Source organism: Galleria mellonella, unplaced genomic scaffold, assembly GCF_026898425.1.
Source record: "Galleria mellonella isolate WM207_F2 unplaced genomic scaffold, CSIRO_AGI_GalMel_v1 utg28, whole genome shotgun sequence".
NCBI classification, from domain to species: Eukaryota; Metazoa; Arthropoda; class Insecta; order Lepidoptera; family Pyralidae; genus Galleria; species Galleria mellonella.
In genome coordinates, this window is record NW_026442064.1 from 1,835,682 (window position 1) to 1,862,478 (window position 26,797).

Sequence of the window (26,797 nt, forward strand, 5' to 3'; positions counted from 1 at the left end):
ACTATGAAAGTTAGTATACGTATTATATGCGATGGACTAGGATATAGGCTACTTTTTATCCCGGTTAGTGAATATATCCCAGTCACACGGACTGTTGAATTGCGGGCAATATTAGTATTTATATAACTAAATATTGTATGGAATAAATCATATTTAAAACACTATTTATCTAAACAGTATTTAATGAATCTTTGTGTGAAGTGATAGTAGCCAGTCTAATAATTCATATTTGTAATTTTGTGTGATTAAATTTGTAAATAATTATAATAAAATTTTATACATTTAACACATTTTATATGTAACATTATAGACTTTCTTTTGTTTAGACATAAACAGAAAACGAAGTAAAAATAAAATGTATCAACAAATGTATCTTTCCACAGGAAACTGAAATAATATTCTATACACCTCTTTTGTGAATGTCAAAGCTTTATAAACGACAAGAGTTTAAATAATTATAGTTTTGAGTATTTTTGTTCATTTTCTCGATAAGAAGAGCCATGAGATTATTTTTGTAACAACATAATAATGTGAAACATTTTTTTTTTATTCATGACAATTACTAATAGTTTTATCAGCGTTCTTTGTACATACTTATCTTTTTCTATTAAATATTTTATTTTTACCTGTATTCCTTGTAGTATATATTTATATTTATTTAGAATTTTAATAATAACTACAAATAATAATACTGCCGATTTTTAGCACAAGTCAGACATGTCCTGGCAACATTGAGACAAATGTCACTTACGTTATATCGGTAAAGCAGCGTTACAGCATGCTTAGTAGGAGGGGATTCTGTCTCGCTCTTGCGTCATTTCAACCTAAGTGTCAAAAAAAATAACCTATAGTAATTCATTATTACAAGTTTATAATGTTTTGAATTACATTTGAATAAAGAATTTTATTTACAAATTGTACGTATGTGACTTTCTATCGATGTGCCAATAGCTATGTGATCTTAATGTTTCTTTTCGGATTTACAAGGTAAGTGTAATTTTTTTGTTTATTTAAAAGAATATAGGGCGATATATGTTTTATATTTATTTTTTTTAATGCTAAAAATATAAAGTATTTTTAAATAAACTGTTTAGTACTCATATTAATGAGGAAATAATGTTTTTAAACGATCAACAACAATATGTAACTACAAAGATATGTGAGAATGGATTTATTAAACAAAAATTTGTGATATATTAAAATTTTAAATATAAATAACACTGTGTTTACGTAGTTAAATATGTATTTATTGGTTGTTATTTTATTAATAAACTGATTTGCATTAGTTAAATTTATTGACGCAAATGCTACGTTAATATAAAAATATAAATAAAAATTACCTAATTTTGAAATGGTACCTAATAATTTAATATTATGTATATAAGTAGACAGGGAAGTACTAATTTAAAAAAAAAAAAAATTTATTACTGGTAAATTGTGTATATAGGGAAAAACGTAGATCGGCATATTGAAATCTGAATTTTTTTTTAAATGTGTAGTTAAAAAAAAAGTAAACTGTAAATAGACATTATTTTTTTTTATTTGCCCGCAGTTAACCTGCACATAGATAGGTAAATTCATAAATTAAGCTAGGTGCTTACCTACGCGTACATTACGTATACGAATTAATTATATGTTTTTTTTTTTTTTTATTTAATATATTTACCTAGTTTTATTATATTTTTTTTGAAGTTCAAAGTAATTTATCAACCCATTAACATTCCTTTGGTAAATTAAGAAATGGGTTTAAAGATTTATTTTAGATTAAAGATTATCGTAATTGGTACCTACCTATAGAACTTAGTAATTAACAATATTTCGTAAAGAACTATTAAAATCATAGAATTTTTTTTCGTAACTAAATAGGTACACATATTGATTTACCAGAGGGAGACTTTGTACAAAAGTCGATTGCTTGGGTACCTCTGTCCCATTCGTGTTTCAACCGTGAAGCAGTTGTGTTTGCATGGCTGTGTTTCGGTTTGAAGGGTGGGATATAGCGTGAATTTACTGGGTACAGAGGAATAACACCTGTGTCCTCAGGAATGGCAATGCATGGGGGGTATCATGGGCGAAACAGTATACTCTGTTATGTCCATGGTACTGCTCATGTCTATAGGCGACGGTTACCACTTTCCATCAGGTGGGCCGTCAGCTTGTTTGCCATTCTAAGTTGCATTATAAGTTGCCGTAAAATGAATCAGGAATAGGTAACTGTTTTACTGGACTGCCCATTAGAATGCCTACTTTTAAGTATCAAGACGTTTCAGGGGACTCAGGACCGTTCATTATGGGACTCTATGGGAGAGGCCTATGTTCAGCAGTGGACGGATAATGGCTGAGGTGATGATGATAAAGACGTCTAAATTTAGGCTATCGATCAACCTGATTGTGACTTGGCTATGTTGATAGTTCAGGCTATATGTTTTCCAAAGAATTAACAAATAATTTTACGTGAGGAACGTCAATGAAACCCAGTAAATCTCTACAATAATGGGGAGAAAGGGATTGTTAGTAATGGAGACTGAGAATCCCATTGCTAGCAATATACCCAACCAGGTCGACCTCCTCGTGGTTCCCCCTGAAAACTATCATGGTTAATTCCTGATGAATTCATCATGATGCGCTAACTGGCCTGTTTTCATTCTCATCTATCACCCTTCACTGGTGCTCCGCCAGCGTATCCTGTTAGCGCAGGCGGGGTTACCATACCATTTATACCCATCAAAAAAAAAAATCTCTGCAATACGGTATGACTCACGATAGTCATTATTCAACAAATAATACTATATAACTGTTGATATTAAAAATTTTTTTCGTTTGAGCAATAAATACGTATAAAATCTGAATAATTCATACATGCAACATTGTGAACGTATATTTAAATTTTAGTTTAAAAAAAAACTTGTATCCATCGCCGTAAAACATATACTAAAAAAAATATTAAATTTATATTCGAAATATTTGAATTTAGAACGTGGGGAATCGTATAGGTATTTACATGTTGACATCGCGACGAGCATTTTGTTTTTTACTCTGTAATAAGACAAACGACATATCGTCATAGTCGTAGAATACTGACGGATCTGACAAATGTTACATATATAGATCCGTCGGTATTCTACGACTATGACGATATACAGTCGTCACAAAATTAACACGACATTGTTAACACGAGAGCAAACTGTATTGATTGCAAGAAATATTGTAACATTCGACTCCGCATTGATAATGTTATTTAAAAAAAATCTTAGGAATTGTGAATATTTCTTTTAAAAGCTACTTAAAAGTAAAAAAAAGGACTGTAGAAATTAGGGCGTAACCTCGATGTAATATCGTCGTATTGATTTGTAGAGATACCTTTGTCGTTGATCTCTAAGAATACTGATTAGCCTGACGCCTCTGAGCAAATTTTTTGGCCGAAATGAAAGGATAACGGTAACTCTATCGGAGTAACTCTCTAACTCTAACTTACCAGAGGGAGACTTTGTACAAAAGTCAATTGCTTGGGTATTCGTGTTTCTACCGTGAAGCAATTGTGTTTGCATGGCTGTGTTTCGGTTTGAAGGGTGGGATATGGCGTGAATTTATAGAGTACAGAGGAATAACACCTGAGTCCTCAGGAATGGCAACGCATGGGAGGTATCATGGGCGAAACAGTGTACTCTGTTATGTCCATGGTACTGCTCATGTCTATAGGCGACGGTTACCACTTTCCATCAGGTGGGCCGTCAGCTTGTTTGCCATTCTAAGTTGTATCAAAAAAAAAACTCTTGGTTGACGGATGACGGTCACCCTTGATTGACGACGAATATCATGTCTTTCGGGACCCATGGAGTTTAACTCTATGAACTGCAATTGATTTATTTTTACAAATTTGCTCCAATGCTTAAATCTATCTAATACAGAATCTATATAACATAAAGCATCGTGCTTCAAAAATGGGTCAACATTTTGTCAGCTAATTGTCAAATTAGCTGACTCGTTTTTTTTTAATTAGCGTTCTATATACTTACGCACCTTACTTAATGTATCTTAACGTATCTATATTTAATTATTTAATAAATAAAGAGCTTTCGCGCATTAAAAATGTGCAAAAATTTTTAAGACAAAATAAATATAGAAGTTATAAAGGAATCACTCATAACTATTTATCACGCAAAATTGTATGAAAAAGTTGACCCAGTTTTCACGATGCATTTGTATGGTGACACTGTATGTTCTATATAATCTGAGTTCTAATCTAGAGTTCTTTATACTGCTCTGTTTAAGTAAATTATAAGTGGGGAGGTTAGTCCCCGTTCCCATCAATGTACCCTATCAGATCGACCTCCACGCGGTTCCTCCTGGAAACTATCGTGGCTAATTTATCGTTGAATTCGTCATGATAGACTAGCTGACTTGCTTTTTCATCCTCACCTATCACCTCTCACTGGTGCCCCGCCAGTGTATACCGATGGCGCAGGCGGGGTTGTCATGCCATTTTCACCCATTAAAAAAAATCTTAATTGACCGTGTGGTCTCGGTATGGAACGAAGGGGTAGCCACCCCTTCCTTTCCCATAGGTGTCGTAAGAATTGACTAAGGGACGGCGAGGGATGGGCAGCAGCGTCCCTCTTAAACATCTCTTAAGCCTGACTGCGGTTGCCAATCCGCTTGCCAAGCGTGGCAACTACTGGCAGAACCCCTAAGGGGAGGTTTATATTCAGCAGTGGACAGTTAAAAGCTGATATGACGATGATAATGAATACCTTAATATTTATGACCCGGTACTGGCTGGAAGAAGATGCATGAATTAGTTGCACCGACAAGAGGAAACTCTTAAATGAAAAAAGAGACTGGTTGGTAGGTTATATTCGAACAAATTTATAAAAAGAATTTAAAAAAAAAATAACAGCGAAATGTCTTTTTTGTTCCCTTTAAATAAATTTGCATAGCGAATGATAAAAAAAAAATGCCGTAGAATAATAAAAGGTGAGTATTAAAAATGTTTGGAATTAAAAACTTCACTCGAATTTTTGTTATTTTTTTTTTTATTTTATTTCTTACTTTTACTTGAACTTTACTGGAATTTTTGTTATTTCTTTATTTCTTTTATTTTTTTTTGTTTAAGTCGAATTTGGTATCAATTACTCGTACACTCGTAATAAAAAATTTTGCCTCTTTATATTTTTCTTTGAATATTTTTTTTGGAATACTTTCTGCCGTCAAATTCATAATTTTTAATTTTATCTTTGTAGGTATCTTCTTGCATGATTTAAAATTTCAGTTCATTACTAGAGTTCTTTTAGAATTATCACCATCATTACCATATCGGCCTTTAACTGTCCACTGCTGAACGTAAGCCTCCCCCTTGGGGGGTGCTAGTAGTTGCCACGCTTGGCAGAAGGATTGGAAACCGCAGTTAGACTTTGAAGATGTTTTAAGAATCGCTGCTGCCTATTCGCTCTCCCTCAGTCGCTTTCCAACACCTACGGGGAAGGAATGAGAGGCCAATTCTATGCCCGAGGGAGAAGGGATTGTTAGTAATGGGGAGGTTAGTCCCCATTCCTATCAATATACTTTATCAGATCGACCTCCACGCGGTTCCTTCTGGAAACCATTGTGAGTAATTTAATCGTTGAATTCATCACGATGGGCTAACAGACCTACCTTTTCATTTTCACCTATCATCCCTCACTGCTGCCTCACTAGTGTATACCGACAGCGCAGGCGGGGCTACCATTTCATTATCATCCATTAAATAAAAATCTATGCCCGAAGCACAGAGCGAGTGATAGAATTTTTTCTAAATGCTCCAAGTACGAATTCGAAAATTCAGACGTTCGAACCACAGTCAAATGTTACCGACTGAACTGTCACTTTTTTTTATACAACTTAGAATGGCAAACAAGCTGACGGCCCACCTGATGGAAAGTGGTAACCGTCGCCTATAGACATGAGCAGTACCATGGACATAACAGAGTATACTGTTTCGCCCATGATACATCACATGCGTTGCAATTTCTGAGGACTCAAGTGTTATTCCTCTGTACCCTATAAGTTCACTGCCATATCCCACTCTTCAAACCGAAACACAGCCATGCAAACAACGGCTTCATGATTGAAACACGAATGGGACAGAGGTGCTCAAGCAATCGACTTTTGTAAAAAGTCTACCTTATGATTTTTAAGAAATAAAAAAATTAACTCGACTTTAGTCGGGATAAATCCAGTTAATTTGTTTTAAAACTAAAGTGCTCAGACAATTTAAGAAAAAAAAAGTCTCTGGAACCAAACCGAAGCTGAACTCTGTCAGATTGACAAAAAAAAAAAAACAAAAATAGGTTTACAACCGTCGGAGTTAAAAAACATAAAAAATTGTCGAATCGAAAACCCCCTTTTTTAAGTTGCAAGGAAAAACAGAATTTATTCACATTGATATAATATCTATAATTTTATATCGCTCAAAATGGAACTTAACACATTTTGCATTCCAGCGTCATCGTAGAAGTGTAGACATAAAACATTACGCTAATACATACATAAAACATTATCTTACGTAGGTACATAATGTTAATGAGTGCTTGTTGATAAATCTTGGGCTATTGTGTTCTAACATTTATACGTGGACGGGCGGACGGGCGGCCCTGTTTATAAATATTCCGCCTGAATGCGTCCAACATCGCTAGGGAGCCTCGTTAACACGTGAATCGATTGCTTGAGATGTGTAGGTATATCCGAATATAGATACATCGCTTGCTAGGGTTGCCACATGTATTTTAAAAAAATTAAAATGAGAACATTATTTAGATTTTTTTTTATCAAATTGATACGATTCGCCAATTAAAAGTTGGTTTAAGAAGATTTTATTTTCAATTGAAAAGGTTTTTTGTCGTGTTTGGTTTGGTTCTATATCCATTATTAATAAAACTAGCTGTATTCCGCGGCTTCATCCGTGGTTGTATTGTGACGTTGATTAGCTTGAGACCTTTAACAAGAAATGAACTATCAAATGCAAAAAGAATTTTGCAAAACCAACTAGTAGTTCCAAAGACTAGCGCGTACAAACAAACAAATATTATTAATAATTAGTATACATTAAGTTGATTTTTTGGTTCAAGTTGATGGCCGTGTAATCCCGGTATAGAATAGATCACCCCTTCATTTCCTGTGGGCACAAAATGTTATGAGCTTCACCCACACTAACTTAACATCTGGACGCGCCGTTTAATAGATTTTTTTCTATCATCAAATTAAAGTTCTTTGGTGAAAATATTTAGATAAATTGGTAGAACGCTCCCTTAAATTGTTGCTAGCAATTTCCCTTTGAACTTATGTATTTATATATTCTATATATATTTACCAGAGGGAGACTTTGTACAAAAGTTGTTTGCTTAGGTACCTCTGTCCCATTCGTGTTTCAACCGTAAAGCAGTTGTGTTTGCATGGCTGTGTTTCGGTTTGAAGGACAGCTTGTTTGCCATTCTAAGTTACATAAAAAAAAATTGACCACATTACAAAAAATAATTGGTACAAAATGCTTATTTTAATGCTTTATAGCATTCCCTCTCAGTCAACTTTAATTTACTTATATCCTTAATTTTGAATAAAGTGACAACCCTACACGTGCAAGTAATTAACATTTACGTGGATGACGTCACAAAATTTTAGGTTAAGTTGTTGTTAGGACACTGGGGATCGGTCATGTTATTTAACACTATGATATTTATACTGTGTATGTAATTACAACTTGCAAGGATTACACGCCCTACATCACATGCGCATTTGATCATGGACACGCGGCCAAGCAATTACATATTAGTAATAGCTTGCAAAAATATATCTTCCGGCATCTAGATCCGTTGGGATTCGAACCCACATCTTTCACTACGGAAGGACTATCAGAAGTTTATACGCACACTCACATACACACACATGTACAAATATTGAGTGTTTTCTTACATCATACATGCTTGGGTACCTCTGTCAGCTTGTTTGCCATTGATAATAACTTGAAATATTTTCATACCGGTCACTCGGTCCGTTGGGATTCGAACAGAATGGGTAAACACGTAATGTTTGGGAGTTTCGTGTCGGTCGTTAATTGTCCATTGCTGGACATGGCCTTCACCTATTTTTTTTAATGAATAATAACGGAATGGTAACCCCACCCACGCTGATATGCGCTGACGGGGCACTTGTGAGGGATGATAGGTGACGATGAAAAAGTAGGTCTTATTGATTTGGCTCATTGTAACGAATTCAACGATAAATTAATCACGATAGTTTCCAGAGGGAACCGCGTGGAGGTCGACCTGATAGGGTGTATTGCTAGCAATGGGACTGGGAGTCCACATTACTAATAATCCCTCCCTCCCCCTATTTGGCTGTTTGCGAGTAGTTACCACGTTTCGCTTGGTCGGCTACCGCAGTTAGGCTTGAATGATGCTTCAAAAGAGACGCTGCTACCTTCTATCCCGGGGTCACATGGCCATGTTGCACTTGAGTGTTTACATAATAGATTTTGCTGTAACAGGATATTACGTATATATCCTATAGTTTTTTTTTCTCGTAGATGTTTACCCCAATGTTATTTATTACATTACAGTATCCATCTACTTAAACCATCTATAAACACGTAGAAATGAAAATCGAAAAGAAATATTCACGATAATTTAAAATTGAGCACTCTCAAACAAACTTCAAATAAATCGGAAGCTTCTCGATTCGGTTGTATTTTTTTTATGCTTTTTTTTCTACTTCAGAACTCCGTAATGCAAATTCGTCCGAGAACAATGGGCGAGACACATTGGCGTTACACGTTTTGTAACATTGAACTTTACAAGTTGTGAAAGACGAGTGTAAATGTAAAATTTATAAAAAATAATCTTCTAATATTACGTAGTACTATAGATAGATTCTCTTTCTTGTTTCCTCCTAAATATTACAATAGTAAACTTATTATAGATGCAAACAATTACAAGAAATAAACACAATGAGATAAGAATGGGTGACCTTATCGCTAAAAGCGATCTCTTCCAGGCAACCTTTGGATGGAGGGGAGGAATTTACAGTACAGTATAATATAGTACAGTAATAAACTAGTATATAATAAAATAAAATATAATAGTATGTAAATCGCCGTGTGGTCCCGGCATAGAATAGGCCATCCTTTCCTTTCCCGTAGCTGTCGTAAGAGGTGATTAAGGGAGGGCAAGGAATGGGCAGCATCGTCCCTTTTAAACATCTCTAAAAGCCTAACTGCGGTTGCTAACCCGCTTCCCAAGCGTGACTTCTGGCAAAGCTCCCCTTATGGGGAAGGCTTATGTTCAACGGTGGATACGTAATACGGACGAGTATTACCGAAGTTAGTCCACTGAATGATCTAACAAACAAACCCACTTTCATATTATTATTAGTAAGGATGATAATCCTACATATTGGGGCTATTGCTGTGGACGAAACATTGCCACTTGTTTTCTGAGTTTATAATTTAAATTATAACGTAAATTATTCAAATTAAGTGGAGCTTTTGAACGTATGTCGTATTGGTCAGCTAGAAATGTAATACTGGAATCTAAAAAGCTAGCATTTATTTAGGTAATTTCCCAAAAAAGGTATTAGTTTACATAAACTAATTGTATTATTTTTCATGTAATAATCATGTACACCTTTACAAAATGTCAGTATTTCAGATCTGTCGCTTCACAGACTTCGGAGATAAAGTTGAGATGTATTTTTTTTATATATTTTTTTTCATAAACTAAAAATACGCAACACTTACGATTATATAGAGTGTCTTCATACAAATAGGCGACGTGCTGAAGAAGGGCCAAATTAAAAGTACCCGTAACCGGCGAGCGGGTGTGAAAAGATTGATGAATGTGGAAGGAGCCAAAGAGGTTTGTTCGAATCGAAGCATTTGGCGTTCCATTGTTTCTATCTACCTTAATGGGAGACAGGCGTGACAGATATATCGCCTAAGGTATCCCCCACACGTTGCCATTCCTAAAAACTCAGGTGTTATTCCTCTGCAACCTAAAAATTCACTTCCACATCCCATCCTTCAAACCGAAACAAAGCATGGCCTTTTTCAAAAGGGGGGTTAAGGGGGTTCTTCAGGGTCGGCAACGCGTGTGTAATACCTCTGGTATTGCAGGCGTTCATAGGCTACGGTAACCGCTTACCATCTGGTGGACCGTATGCTTGTTTGCCACCTCGGTGGTATAAAAAAAATACAGCACACCTTTTTTTAACAGTCGTGTGTAAAATGATCAGCTATATGGCCTTTTTTTTATCATTTAAAAGTTTCCTCTTGTCGGTGCAAATAATTCATGCATCTTCCTCCAGCCAGCTCTATCCCAGGCCATATCCTTTATCTCCCTATACGACGTGACACCTAGTGTTTCCTTTATCTGTCCCATGTAGTTATTCCTCGGTCTTCCTCTTCCTCTTTTGCCCTACTGTTTGCCCTCTGCCCTTTTGCCCTATATTGCCTACGATGTTTAAAATCATCATTATCGACTGTACAATAATATATAGCAACTCATATGGGATTATTTAGTGGTCGCTTATTTACAGTAACGTAATACAATGTGCCCACTGTTATATAACGTGTCCAAATGAAACCAGCCTTGGCAATGAATTGCTTTTACAGTTGTTTCACGTGACGCGTTTGTACAATGATCAACTTAGTTTCGTTGTAATTAGCTCTAATTGTAGGTTTCGTGTCTTTTTTTTTTTTTAAATTCAATAGTTTAATTTGTAAATTTACAGGGTACTGAAGAATAACACCTGACTCCTCAGGAATGGCATACCATAGTATTTACCAACTTTGTACAAAATTCGTTTGCTTGGGCACCCCTGTTCCATTTGTGTTTCTACTGTGAAGCAGTTGTGTTTGCATGCTTGTGTTTCGGTTTGAGGGATATGGCAGTGAATTTACAGGGTACAGAGTAATAACACTTGAGTCCTCAGGAATGGCAACGCATGGGGGGTATCATGGGCGAAACAGTATACTCTGTTATGTCCATGGTACTGCACATGTCTATAGGCGACGGTTACCACTTTCCATCAGGTGGGCCGTCAGCTTGTTTGCCATTCTGTTGTATAAAAAAAAGTTTTAATCCGCAACTTTTTCCGCATGACCGTGTACATTGACAGGAATAAATAATTCTTAGTGAATGATAAGGGAACGATAACCCCGCCTGCGCTATCGGTATACGCTGGCGGGGCACCAGTGAAAGGTGATAAATGAGGATAAGCGTAGGTCAGTTAACCCATCGTAACGAATTCCACAAGAATTAACCGTGATAGATTCCAGTGGGAATCGCGTGAAGGTCGACCTGATAAGGTATATTGCTAGCAATGGAGCTATTATATTATTATACTATCTAATATATAAAATTCTTGTGTCGCGGTGTTTGTTACCAAACTCCTCCGAAATGTCTTAACCGATTTTTATGAAATTTTGTGTGCATATCGGGTAGGTCTGAGAATCGGCCAACATCTCTTTTTCATACCCGTCAATGATAAGGGTGACCCTCCCCAAAATATTTTTTTTTTTTACTTTTTTGACAAATTTTTCCATTTTTATTTTATTATGATTTAACATTGAATAATACATACAACTTAAAATTTTCATCGTTTTACGATCAACCCATGTATTTTAATTGTGATTTTTATATTTCGCAATAAGTGGTAAAACAACGTTTACGGGGTTAGCTAGTATTACTAAATAATACACGAAGGTAAGGATCGGCGACAATAGAATTTTTATTATTATTAAAATATTTAATTAGATTTTTTTTTTAATAATCGACCTTCAGTTCTACTCATCAATCCAATATTAGTATCATTCCAATCTATTGCCAGTGACGACTCCATATTGCGCTCGTGAAACAGCAATTAGGGATTTGGTGAGAATTGGAATCGGTTTGCATCGGCAGTTTACACTAATATGCATCTATTAGAACAATATGGAATCATTATTCGCTAGTATTGATATTTGAGAGTGCGAAACGTCTCAATTTCAATATCGATCGATTAGAATAGCAAACAAACTGAGGACCCACCTGATAGGAAGTGATACCGTCGCCTATAAACAAGAGCAATGCCATGGACATAACAGAGTATACTGTTTCGCCCATGATACACCCCATGCGTTGCCATTCCAGAGGACTCAGGTGTTATTCCTTCGTACCCAGTAAATTCACGCCATATCCCACCCTTCAAACCGAAACACAGTCATGCAAACACAACTGCTTTACGGTAAACACGAATAGGATAGAGATGCCCAAGCAAACGAGTTTTTGTACAAAAGACTTCCTCTGGTAGAGATTCACCCCACTAATCTGGAATTTTTTTTATTTCATTACTTGTAACACTAAAAAAACTCTGTGTTTAAATTTAGAAACAAAATGTGTCAATGTGTGTGTGTGAGTGTGCGTGTGCGTGTGTAAATTTTGATCCGTTTTGTCTCTCAATGCTTTATCTATATATTTTCAGATCTTCAACTATAATCTCTCATTGGTGTCCTACTAGCATAAACCAATAGGGCAGCCAGGGTTACAATTTCATTATGATTATTATTTTTCATCGTGCCTCCCACCAAATTGTTTATAATTACTCGTCTCCATCCAAAGGTTGCCTGGAAGAGATCGCTCTTAGCGATAAGCTCACCCATTGTTTTCTCATTGTGATTCTTTCTTGTAATTGTTTATATTTATAATAAGTTTACTATTGTAATCTTTTGGAGGAATCAATAAAGAGTATCTATCTATCTGTCTATCTATCATTTAAATAAGTCGGGGCGCAGTGTTGGTCTTTAGCAAACATTAAATATTTGTACAGGAGTATTTCTTATAGAATGTAGGTTAAGGCCATAGAGGGCTTCACAGAAATTATAACGGGAACGGGCGACGGATTCAAGTAAGCGATTCAGCACAAATATAGTGTATATATAAGTAACTATATATGTTTTTTTAATGGTTGGTAATGGAATGCTAGGGGGAAACTGACCTGCTTTTTCATTATTCACCTATCATCCCTCACTGGTGCCCCGCCAGCGTATACCGGTAGCGCAGGCGGGGTTACCATTCCATGTTTTTTTTTAATGGGTGATAATGGGATGGTAACTCTACCCGCACTATCGGGAGGAAATTGATAGTAATGGAGACTAAGACTCCCATTGCTAGCAATATACCCAACCAGGTCGACCTCCTCGCGGTTCCCCCTGGAAACTATCATGGTTAATTCCTGATGAATTCATCACAATGGGCTAACTGGCCTGTTTTCATTCTCACCGATCACCCTTCACTGGTGCCCCGCCAGCGTATCCCATTAGCGCAGGCGGGGTTACCATTCCATTTTCATCCAATAAAAAAAAATACCCTCAAACGGCTCAACGGATTTCTATGAAATTGTGTACTCTGATAGGTTATATTCTAACCTTATATTATATAGATAGAATGTCTCCAGAGAAATGCTTCGAGAAAACCGAGTCGACTTTTTCGTTAGAATTTTGCGTGATAAATAGTCATGAGTGTTCTCATTGTAACCTCTATATTTATTTTATTTTATAATTATTACATCTTTTTAATGCATAAATACTCATTTATTAATTAACACTTCGAAATACATTTTATGCGTAAGTATGTAGAACACTGATATAAAAACGAGTCAGCTAATTTGACAATTAGCTGACAAAAGTTGACCCGTTTTTGTGCTTCGATGTTTTGTCCAACTTCGATGTTTTGTCAACTTATATAGTTGTCTTTGTGTTCAATGAATTAATAATGAATGTATAAATACAGGTCTATCTAGTAATTTTTTTAATAGATAATAATGTAATGGTAACTCCGCCTGCGCTATTGGTATACGCTGGCGGAGCACCAGTGAGGAATGATAACTGAGAATGAAAGAGCAAGTCAGTTAGCCGCTCGTGATGTATACATCTGGAATTTTGAACATTTGTATGTTTGTAACGACAAAACTTTTTTTTTGATGGGTGAAAATGGTATGGCGACCCCGCCTGCGCTAACGGGATACGCTGGCGGAGCACCAGTGAAGGGTGATAGGTGAGAATGAAAACAAGCCAGTTAGCCCATCATGATGAATTCATCAGGAATTAACCATGATAGTTTTCAGGAGGAAACGCTATTAGGTCGACCTGGTTGGGTATATTGCTAGCAATGGGATTCTCAGTCTCCATTACTAACAATCCCTTTCCCCCCATTTATTTCTTATTACATTCCATAATATGGTTGGTAGATATCAAAACAGCTTAAATTATGGACCCTTTTGGGCACAGCAAGTAGGAGAGAAGAGGATAACCTTTTTCTTTTATATAAGAAATAGTTAATGAGTCTGTTACAATATTATCCAATCATTGAAATTGTGTCACGATAGGGCACATATTTTCTGTATTATTGTGTCATTCATTATTTAAATTTTTAAAAATTCTTTAATAAAGAATTTTTGAAAACTTAAAGAACAAAGTCACGAGCAAAGGCTAATTGTAATAAATTTTAAATTTTAATAATAAAGATGCTTGTTTTAGTACCGACTCCATTATCTACTTTTCTTTGATTGTATTTAGGTGTTCGTACACAAGCAAGAAGTTATAAAATCAATAGGTCATTGTTATATTGTGTTAGAGAACCGATGATTCCTTCTAAAACTCCCTCCCTATTCATGCTGTATAACTACAAGCGCCCTCTGTTGCACGAATTGACAGGGTACAGAGAAATAACATCTGAGTCCTCAGGAATGGCAACGCATGGGGGGTATCATGGGCGAAACAGTATACTCTGTTATGTCCATGGTACTGCTCATGTCTGTAGGCGACGGTTACCACTTTCCATCAGGTGGGCCGTCAGCTTGTTTGCCATTCTAAGTTGTATAAAAAAAATGCGATTGTTAGTTTATGATAGTTGAAAAAAGGAACTCATGATGTGTGGAAATTTCCGAAAGGCTGAAAACTAGTCCTGGGACTAAAGAAAAGGCAGTAGACGGAATCCAGTAAGCCCTTATCCTTTCACTTTTATTCGGTTCTCTGTGAAATAAATAAAAGAGCAAAATTTTAATATAAATCGAACATATCGTATTGCGGGAAACACTAGCTGTTTACTTACTTCGTACGCATGGGGTTCTGAAATAGGAAAATCAGTTAAACAGAACAATTTTTAAATGGCCCATCAAGATTTTTAGGTCAGCATCCAATTTGCAGCAGTAGTTTTTGTGTAATACCGTAACTAACATACATAAGACAGGTAGATAAATATTTTTTTTATACAACTTAGAATGGCAAACAAACTGATGGCTCACCTGATGGGAAGTAGTAACCGTCGCCTATAGACATAAGCAGTACCATGGACATAACTGAGTATACTGTTTCGCCCATGATACCCCCCATGCGTTGCCATTCCTGAGGACTCAGGTGTTATTCCTCTGTACCCTGTAAATTCACTGCCATATCCCACCCTTCAAACCGAAACACAGCCATGCAAACAACTGCTTTACGGTTGAAACACGAATGGGACAGAGGTACCCAAGCAAACGACTTTTGTACAAAATCTCCCTTTGGGAATGTGTTTTGTTTTGGCTTCTGTTTCTCTTATGAAGAATAAAATAATCTAAATAAAAAAAAAATAACAGTACTGAGAACTTCCTTTTTTCTTGAAATCAGTGGAAAAAAAATTAAGTTATAAAAAAAAAATATTATAAATACATTAAGATTGAAGTCAACTTTTTTTAACAAAATCTTAGTCCATTTACAAGTTTAGTGGAATTATAATTAGAATAATACAATGTTTTATGTAAATACTGTTGGGACATATTATGGAAAGTAGTGTCTGCGTATCCGCTTTCCGGTTTTTTATATGTATATGTGATCAGCTATTACCAAATATTGTTGGTAATAGGTTGGCTAAGATATGGGCAATGTAATAATTTGTGAGCCAATCTAGATACATAACAATTTCCAATATTATTTCACTGCATTCTCTCCAAGTCAACATTTGGAAAAAAATAGAAATGCTGTTTTTTTCCAAATGTTGACTGGTAGATATTGATGTATAGCAATAAGTCCGTCTTTAGTAGCGATAATGTTTTTTAATCAGTGAATAATAAATAAATAGAATAAATAAATATATTTTTATTATATAGCTATTAGTCTTCACCTATATATTTTTGATTGATTTTTCATGGCTTTTTTTTTTATAAAATATGACCTATGATGAAATCGGTTAAGTATTTTTTTTTTTTGTTTTATCCATTGCAAAGAAAAAATCTAATATTTCCTCTTTATGATATTAATTTAGCTTAAAGAAGGTGGGGGGGGGGGGGGGAAGGGTAACAGTAACATAGGTTATATAATATTTTCGAAAAATCTATCTATCGCTAGTCACAATTAAATAGTTATTGGTTATATTATTAGTTAAAATGTTACTGTAATTAATATATATGAATACTTAATTGAGAAATGTTTTAAATAAAACATGCATGAACATGTAAGATATTATATAAAGTTAATAATATTACAATTGTAAGTAAGTAATAAATAAATAAGATGTAAGGAAATCACCTAAATTAAATTGACTTTAAATTATATTTAATTAAAATAAAACAAATTAAATTAAGAATAAGTTAAAGTAGTTGAATTAAAAATTTATTTTAATTGCATTAAATTGTTGTTTATCGTATTAAATTGAATTAAACCGACAATTACATGCAATTATATAGAGTAAATATGCACAATAAATGTTTTACCAGACGATTTTATAAATATAATTTTATGAAAATTCTAAAGGTGTCGCCGTTGTCGCTTCTAATTGTTATGTCCGACGGGATGTAAAATGTGACAAAATGTTTTATTACTATTACAGAACGCATTAAATGAATTAAATTAATAATTAGGATGTTATCTGTGACTTTTGTAAAAAATTTTGTTCATATTAGGCGTTATTGGCAGTTAAACGTCGGTAAGTCTTTTGCAACGATTGGCGGTTATTAAAACGCCACGAGGTAACAACAAACAAGTAAACAAACTAACTTTTTTTTATAATATTAACAAGAATTTATTTGGTATTAGGGATTTTTTTTATGAATAATATGATTCATTTAATTGTCTTTATTTAATGTTTAAATATGGAATTATCCTAAAATAGACAATTTCCACAAAATATAGTTTTAGGTTTTATGTTAATCAATTTATAGGATTGTTTATTTTTTTCTTTTTATTTTACATTTTTATATTATTAATATTGTGACGGGTATAGTTTTTTCAATTTTTCAACCGACTTCAAAGAGAAGGAGTTTCTCAACTCGGTTATAGTTTTTTTTTTTTTTTTAATATTTTTGTTTTGACTTTGTCAGTTGTAAATCTTTTTTTTTAATATGATAAAATATAGGTACTTACAGATGAGTCCCGTAAAAATTTTATCTCGAAAAGTTCAGTAGTTTAGTATAAAAATTAAAATAAAAAACTGGTTTTGTCACAATTAAAGTCGGTTTTTTTTTGTGGGACACAATCTTTAATCATCTTAAAAATAACGATTGCATATTAAGGTCGTAAAGATATTTATTTGTTTTATTTAATAATAATTTTCTCGATTAACACGTAATATCATCGTGTTGGGTGATATGTTCACAGCGACGGCAATTATCGACAAAAGCCTATGACATTACTATTCCGTACATATTTTATTTTATTATCTAAAAGTGTGGTAAAGAACTAATTATAATATTTTATATTTTTAACTGACTTCAAAGAAAAAAAGAGGGGGTTCAATCACGTGGTATTTTTTTATGTCTGCTGCCTCATAACTCCGTTAATTAAAAAGCGATTTGGAAAACTATTTTTTTCATCTCAATGGATATATTTACAGATTAGTTCGAGAAAAAATCATCAAAATCGATACAGTAATTATTTTTTAAAAATCAAAAGAACTGTAGTAAAACACAACTAAAGATGTTTTTTTTTCGTGGAACACATATTTTCATTGTATATACTATAATTGTAAAAAAACGAATGCCTTACGTGTATTTTTTTCATTAAAAATATAATTTACGTAAGATTTTTTTAGTTATTTTTATTATTCCAATATATAGTATTTGTTTACTGTTAATTATTTATTATGAATACTTGTTAATAAATAAAAAATTACATTTAAATTAAATAGAACTAAATATTAATTTAGAATAGTATACAATAAAAAATAATTGTATACTATCTAATTTTTATATAAGGACGTACTATTTAATAAAATACAAAGAATATTTTACCTTTAATCTTGAAAAAGAAAACTATTTTAGAATTTTTTTTTTTTATTATATTTATTACATGTATAAGGAGCACTATTCCAAAATTTTATGCGCATAAACAAAACTTCCGTCTCTTTCCTTTTGACACACCCATAGGAGGAGCTTGCATGTACTTTGGATGCACTCGCCATAACACTATCAGAAGTAGGGTGTCACCTTGCCCTAATAGAGTCGCGCATGACATCTCCAAGGGGCGGGAAATCAGCGTTTAAATATCGGGCAATTTGAGCGGATCCCGTAGAATCGGCGACGGCGGGCTACGACCAAGTTGGATCTGGACCGGAAATATTTTTTAAATTAAAAATATATATATATTATATTTGTAGTGAAATTTAAATCATAGACATCCTTTGATCCAGTGTTTTACTAGTGAATTTTTTTTTTTTTAAAACAAACAAACTTATTTTTTTCTCCGATACTGACACGGCGCGTTCAGCTGTCAAGTTAGTGTGCGAGATACGAAGATTTTGTCGTTTATCTACTTGTGCATTTTTTTTACGAAAAATGATTCCTATTTCACAGATATAACACTAGTGAAAGGGCGTGTATAATTTTTCTCGTCATCATGCTTCTTCTGTTAATAATTGTAATTGTCGTAGTTTGTAATGATCAGTTTAAAAATAAATATGATCATCTCACTGATGAAGAATAATTTATCAGTATGTATATATTTTTATTCAATTTTTTTTATTATTATTTTTATTTTAATTCGGTATTTTCCAAATAGAGCGTGGTCCGCCGTCGCCGATTTTTCCCTTTTAGTGTGAACGTTTCTTTATTTAGTGTTTCTTTAAGTGCATAATTGTGTTTCGCGGTTTGTATTAAGTATTTAGCTTTTATTAAATATTCTATATATTTTATTTACATGCGACTTCCAAACACTTGTTTTAAACGACCCATTTTTTTATGTACGTTTGGTACGCAATATCTCCTCCAGTAATTTGAACTATGCAAGATCTATAATTTCATCATCGCCATTATTTCCAATGTGGTAAGACTGTGTCATCACTTTTAAAGTGATTATTACGAAATAAAATCTGTTTTTTTATCGCAATAATTGTCGTCTTTTTGTAGCCTGTTTTCTTTGTGTCCCAATGCTGGGCAAAGGCGTCCTCTTTATCTCGATCAACATCTGGGTAAATACAAGAGGTTCCTATTTCCAGACAGAATTTGCATACGACTGCGTAAAAAAAACGCTTCCCACGCACTCCCAGTTCACTAAGCGTCCGATTAAAAGAACTAATGCAAAAAGAATCATCAAATTCGGTAACCTATGCAAGTTTTTGTAAATCGCTTGTAACAAATCAGTTCTCCTTATATTCAAACGAGAATATTAAAACTAGATTTCAGTTTTGTTATTTTGGTTTTATTTATTTATTTATGATTTTTATATGTTTTATTTTATATATTTTTTTTTCCACTAATTAAAGTTTGATTCCTAATTTGAAATGTAGGTGTGTTTGTGTTTAAATATATATAGTATAGTGTTAGGTAATAATTAGTCATAATGTACATTGAAGTTATCTGCGGAGTTTGGATTAGGTAAGAGATTTAAATACATATTTATTATTAAACGATTGACGTTAAATATTTTAAATTTAAAATGAAATAGCTTCTTATATTGCCACTTATATATATAATTTATATATAGTTAATATTTTCAATTGTATTATTTATGTTATATAGACATTTATATTGTGCCAACGTAATATTTTGTTGGCCATCAAACATGCTCAATGAAAGGTAGCCATTTTGTTATAGCTTCTTACGATTGTCAACAAGCGGCAGTTGCCTCTGTCTATCTCTTAAAGGATTAGTCGTGGTTATATTTACTTTTTTATTAATATGATGATTTATAATAACGTCAAACGTCTAAAATATAGTAACTTATGGATAGATAGATAGATACTCTTTATTGTTTCGTCCAAAAGATTACAATAGTAAACTTATTATAAATATAAACAATTACAAGAAATAATCACAATGAGAGAACAATGGGCGAGCTTATCGCTAAGAGCGATCTCTTCCAGGCAACCTTTGGATGGAGAGGAGTAATTATAGACAATAATTATAAATGTTTGGTCATTTTGTTTTTGACGTAAATTCTTCATTTAACAGAAAGTGTTATATATTGTCCGACCGAGGATTAACTACATGGGACAGATAAAGGAAACACTAGGCGTCACGTCGTATAGGGAGATAAAGGATATGGCACGAATTGGTTGCACCGACAAGAGGAAACTCTTAAATGAAAATGAAATGTTATGTATTGTGTACGCATATTTTTGGAGAGTGAGCTTGAACAAAACACTATTACTATACTGGTTACTCTGTTTGAGTTATAGATTACTACCTATTGGCTCTTCTATTACAGTTGTTTTATATTTTATTATTTAATATTTTATTTATTTATTTATGAATTTATCAAGGATTGCTTTCCTTTCCTCTATTCAAAAATGCACCGCCTATGTATTTCTAGGTTTGCCCAATGGTTGACTGGTAGAGTTAGCCAAATGTACATACAATAGAATTTTACTGTGCATTAAAGTTTAAGTATATTTCTATAACACAAAAGTACTCTCTAATCGATATTAGTAACAAATCGAATCGTTTAATCGATTAATCTAATCGACTAATCGATTTTCTATTTGTAATATAAACTGTTGATTTTTTGTCGGTATTTTTAATTAAGTTTCATTGAAACAGAATATCTGTTAATAGTTTTTGTTTTGTAAATACGTTAAATTTATGTTCAATTCCATTGATTCATTGATTAAAGTACCTCTTGCTTTTCCATATTGTAGTTCGCGCAGTGTTCACGGCTGGGCAGTTTTTGATGATAATTTTTCTCTGTTAACAGACGCACAATGAGTCACGCCACCGGGTGTGTGTCCCGCGCGATGGGCAACTGCGCATGCGGCCCCCGTAAGCGGTTCACCATTTGCCTGGTGTTCTTGTCTCTTCTAGTACTCTCCCTGTTTGTCTTCAGTTTATCGAACGGTAAGTATTATTGTTTTATTAAATTTAATATTACAATTACAAGGATATAAGGATGAATATCTTGGTGGAAGTGACACTCCAGTGAATGAAGCGTTGAAGGCATACTGTTGGGTCACGTCCTTTATCATTATACCTCTCCTCCTCCTCGGGTTCTCCCTGGAAACTATTATGGTTAATTCCTGATGAATTCATCATGATGGACTAACTGGCCTGTTTTCATTCTCATCGATCATCCGCCAGCGTATCCCGTTAGCGCAGGCGGGGTTACCATACCATTTTCACCCATAAAAAAAATGTAACTTTGAATGTCACAGATTTATAGGTTTTTCTGTCATGTAAACTAGTTTTCCTATTTTGTGTTGTTGTTTAAATTGTTAATGTTGGATGGATGAGGATGAGAGCAGAGATGATATATATATATATATATATATATATATATATATATATTAGATTCTTGTAAGCCTTTGCATTTGATATATTACACTATATTTTTATTTTAAACATTTACCCCACAATAGTGGTCGCCATATTTGATATTCATTTATTTACGTCTTTCACCGTTACGTTACGTTAATTATTTACACTGGTCTTTGGTTGGATCATCGATATACAAAATTTTAACTCAATTGATCTAGTAGTTTTCAGAACAAATTGGCCAGACGGACAGACAGACAGACATGCGAGAATTCCGTTTCCTTATCCAGAGTTTTAGAATTTAAAAAACAGAAAATTAAGCGCACATCTCGAAAATGTCTAGAGCAAGTCGGTAAATTTTCTTTTTTTAAAATCCATTACATTCCGAGGAAAAATTGCACGCAAAAATGATATAAAAAAGAAAACTAAAACATCTCTATTTCCCATAGAAACTGTTTATACGGTTGCCGGTTCGATCATTTCAATCAAATGCTTGACGTCAAACATGTGTTTTTACAGAGCGACATCTGTCGGGTTAGCTAGTAAGTAATATACAAGTAAATATAACCATAAAATCACACTACATTGGAGCTGTCTAATTGCGTTTACATAATTCATAATAAACATGTTAGTACAATGTACTGCACACATTGTATGATCTAGAATGGCCCTTCGCAAATAGTAATACGTGAAGGTAACTGCGTCACTGTGTATATATATATATATATATAACTATTTCAGCCTTTAACTGTCCACTGCTGAACATAAGCCTTCCCATAAACTCCCAGGGGTGTTTTGCCAGTAGCTGCCACTCTTGGTAGCCGGGTTGGCAACCGTAGTCAGGCTCTAGAGATGTTTTAAAAGAGACGCTGCAATATTGTAGAACATACCTTTGTTCTATCACCAACAGTTTCCGCAGCGCACGCGACGAATGATATTTAATAGCATTTTTCTTACACCTTGAGTTACGTTACTAAAGTTTTAGTAAGGATCCCTAATCTTTTCTAGCAATAAATATAGCCTATGTTATTCAGGGTGAATGTAGCTTTCTAATGGTGAAAGAATTTTTGAAATCGGTAGTTTTTGAGTTTATTCATTACATACATGACAGAAGAATACAAGATACACACAAGAATACAAGTCTTCCGTAAAATACAACCGAAATGAGTCCATTTTGAGTCGGTTTTTTTTATATACAACTTAGAATGGCAAACAAGCTGACGGCCCACCTGATGGAAAGTGGTAACCGTCGCCTATAGACATGAGCAGTACCATAGACATAACAGATTATACTGTTTCGCCCATGATACCACCCATGCGTTGCCATTCCTGAGGACTCAGGTGTTATTCCTCTGCACCCTGTAAATTCAATTAAAATTGAAAAATAATATATTATTTTCGGATTATTTTCTCACTAAAGTAAAACGAAAGATGGCTTTAATTGAGTTTTAAAAGCGTGTAAATGTAAAGGGGGCATCCTGGTATCTATATCCATTTGAGCGCCCACTAATTATGCTCGGGCACGTCGAAGGGGTTTTTCCCATGTCCCATGGGGAAGATGCACTCCCCTCTTCTACTGGCATTAACTCTGCTTAACGGTATTATAAACTAGTATCCGAACTTGGACATATTGACTGGGAAATTTATCGAACACCGCAATAAATCGCAATAAATTATATTTTGAAATTGATTAATTAATTATATTTTATAATATTTTTAATTAATTACGGTGCGCTCAATCGTTGCCCATTTTTAAAAACTTAGTTAAATCCCACTACCTATCCTTATAATCACTTAGTCCTACGTATTTCCAGTTTTATGTGTGTTATTATATATGTGTATTAGTATGGTATATTTGTATGTATTTATGCGTATATATGTATATGTATACATATATATTTATATGTGTATGTATATATATGTATATGTTTGGATGTATGTGTTTATTTATGTATGTGTATATGACTATGCTGTCACAGATATTATTTTTTACAAATCTATTTCTTTTAACGCGCCACCTACCTATTTATGCTTTAATTCCTTCTACCCAAAGGTTGTTTGGAAGAGATTGCTTAGCAATAAGACCGCGCATTTGTACTACACTATACGTATTGAAAATTGTTTAACAAATCATGTTATGTTGGTGCAATAAAGTGTTAAATAAATAAATAAAAATAAATAAATATATTTAACATAGTTAAATAAAGGGAGCGTATTGGGAAACTGTCAATCTATTTTAGTTGGTAGCTAATATATATATATATATATATATATATATATATATATAATTTTTAAAATATATATATTAATATATATATATATATATATATACATATAGTGTCTATGTATGTATAGTGTATCCGTTGAAGTTTTAATACTGGCTGTTGACACTGAGGTTTTTTTAGAACAATGTATTATTTTTAAGTTTGTTCTAAGTCAGATTTTTATAAGACATGTCTCGTATTTTTTTTTACTACACTTTTTATTTTGTATCACAAATACATATATGTTTTATTACTGCATCCTGCTATTTACAACAGTATCTAATTCATGTCTTCCTATATATGCGAGGATTGTCACTTTTTATCAAATCGATAACTTCTTTGCTATGTTAAGTTACTTAAAAAAATCATTTGCGGATTATTTGAACTACTTACTACTTTATAGTTGAAAATCACGAAATCTTATATATAAATTCCATGTCACAACATTCGTACACACTAATCTCCGAAACCATAGAATATAAAAAAAATAACTAAACTGTTGTTAAGAATTTTACCAGAGGGAGACTTTGTACAAAAGTCGATTGCTTAGGTACCTCTGTCACATTCGTGTTTCTACCGTGAAGCAGTTGTGTTTGCATGGCTGTGTTTCGTTTTTTTTTATTGGATGAAGATGGAATGGTAACCCCGCCTGCGCTAACGGGATACGCTGACGGAGCACCAGTGAAGGGTGATCGATGAGAATGAAAACAGGCCAGTTAGCCCATCATGATGAATTCATCAGGAATTAACCATGATGGTTTCCAGGGGGAACCGCGAGGAGGTCGACCTTGTTGGGTATATTGCTAGCAATGGGATTTTTAGTCTCCATTACTAACAATCCCTTTCCCCCCTGTATTTCGGTTTGAAGGGTGGGATATGGCGTGAATTTACAGGGTACAGAGGAATAACACCTGAGTCCTCAGGAATACATTGCATAGGGGGTATCATGGGCGAAACAGTATACTCTATTATGTCCATGGTACTGCTTATGTCTATAGGTGACGGTTACCACTTTCCATCAGGTGGGCTGTCAGCTTGTTTGCCATTCTAGGTTGTATAAAAAAAAATGTTTTCACCTATAAACAGTTGCATTATACGACAGTAACATGGGCTGTTTTATTAAAAAAGAAACGAGTTGTGAATATAATATAAATATATTACATCTATTTCTATGTAGGTCTATACACAACAATCTTAAATTGTTTTTTAAAAACAACAAAATAGATCTGCCTAACATATGTATGTTGTTTGTAGGTCTGTTACTTTTATATATACATATACAATTCAAATTAAATTTAAACAGTGTCAAATTTGAATTGTGTAAACATAATGTAAACGTATATGTAAACGTGCATTACATTTTACAATAATACATTTTAGATAAACGCCCTTTATAATTTTTTTTTATTGGATGAAAATGGAATAGTAACCCCGCCTGCGCTAACGGGATACGCTGGCGGGGCACCAGTGAAGGGTGATAGATGAAAACAGGCCAGTTAGCCCATCATGATGAATTCGTCTGGAATTAATCATGATAGTTTCCAGGGGAAACCGCGAGGACGTCGACCTGGTTGGGTATATTGCTAGCAATGGGATTCTTAGTCTCCATTACTAACAATCCCTTCCCCCCCCCCTTTTTTATAAATATGTTAACGATTAACTATTTATAAACCACACGATCTCGTCGAGAATATTGGATTATTTGTTAAACAACAACGGATACACGTCAGCTTAATCTACATCTACACTAATGTATGTATATTTATAATGAAAAAACTCAAAAACTACTTTGCCGATTTAAAAAATTCTTTCACCATTAGAAAGCTACATTGACCCTGAGTAACACAGGCTATATTTATTGCTAGAAAAGATTAGTGATCCTTACTAAAACTTTAGTAACGTAACTCAAAGTGTAAAACAAAACGCTATAAAATATCTTTCGTCGCGTGCGATGCGGAAACTATTGGTGATAGAACAAAAGTATGTTCTACAATATTGAAGAAAATATCAATAACTACAAAAAACTTTGCGATACTATATGTTCAACTATTATTGTTATGTCACAATAATCACTTTTTAAAATGTTGTTAAAATTTCCACCCGTGCGAAGCCGGGACGGGTCGCTAGTGTTATTGTAAGTTGTTTTTCTAAAGTGTAGTTCTCAGGAAAGTGAGTCTATTGTTTTTCAAATTTTATTCTGAGGATATGCAATGCGCCCTACGATACATATTTAACGGGCATTTGATTAGCATTTGACGTTAGTTGACAGTTATGGTTTTTAATATAAACTTTAACGTGTTGGGAATACAGTGTAAAATTTAAATTACAGGCATATTTAAAAAGGAAGCGTCCTTTGCTCAGGCTTTGTTCAGGCTCAGATGTTATTCCTTTGTACCCTGTAAATTCACTGCCATATCCCACCCTTCAAACCGAAATAGAGCCATGCAAACACAACTGCTTCACGGTAGAAACACGAAATTTTAATAATCAATGTATTTTGTTTACCTAATTAATGAAAACTGTTAAACAGTCACTTGACAAAGTAAAACAAATTGTGTCCAATGACTTCTTGATTTATTTGCAAACGTGATCGTCCCACTGTCAAGGGTCTGGAGATTTGTTTTTACAAATAAACCATCGGTATACAATTTAAACGGCACGGGCTCGTCTTGAAATATTTATTTACTAGCAACCCGCCCCGGATTCGTCCTGGTTTGTTTAAACAAAATAAAGACCATTTTACTCGCTGATAAAATAGCTTTTTATAGACAAAGGAATTATTAAAAAGCGTTTTATATATTTTTCGAATATGT

The 26,797-nt window shown here is 33.8% G+C and overlaps 1 protein-coding gene across 2 annotated transcripts in view; it reads left to right on the forward strand.

Moving 5' to 3' along the window:
• Positions 1-839: 839 nt before the first annotated feature.
• Positions 840-26,797, forward strand: part of LOC113521007 (alpha-1,3-mannosyl-glycoprotein 4-beta-N-acetylglucosaminyltransferase A-like) — a 54,370-nt gene continuing 28,412 nt past the window's right edge. Inside the window, exons 1-3 of one of the 2 annotated variants that reach the window (XM_052895430.1) lie at positions 19,108-19,120; positions 19,761-19,848; positions 21,167-21,306. In XM_052895430.1, the coding sequence (XP_052751390.1) occupies positions 19,814-19,848; positions 21,167-21,306 (175 nt within the window). In that variant the 5' untranslated portion in view covers positions 19,108-19,120; positions 19,761-19,813. Of the gene's footprint in view, positions 988-19,107; positions 19,121-19,760; positions 19,849-21,166; positions 21,307-26,797 lie in introns of those variants that run through there. The other variant, XM_026906444.3, reaches the window with a different exon arrangement.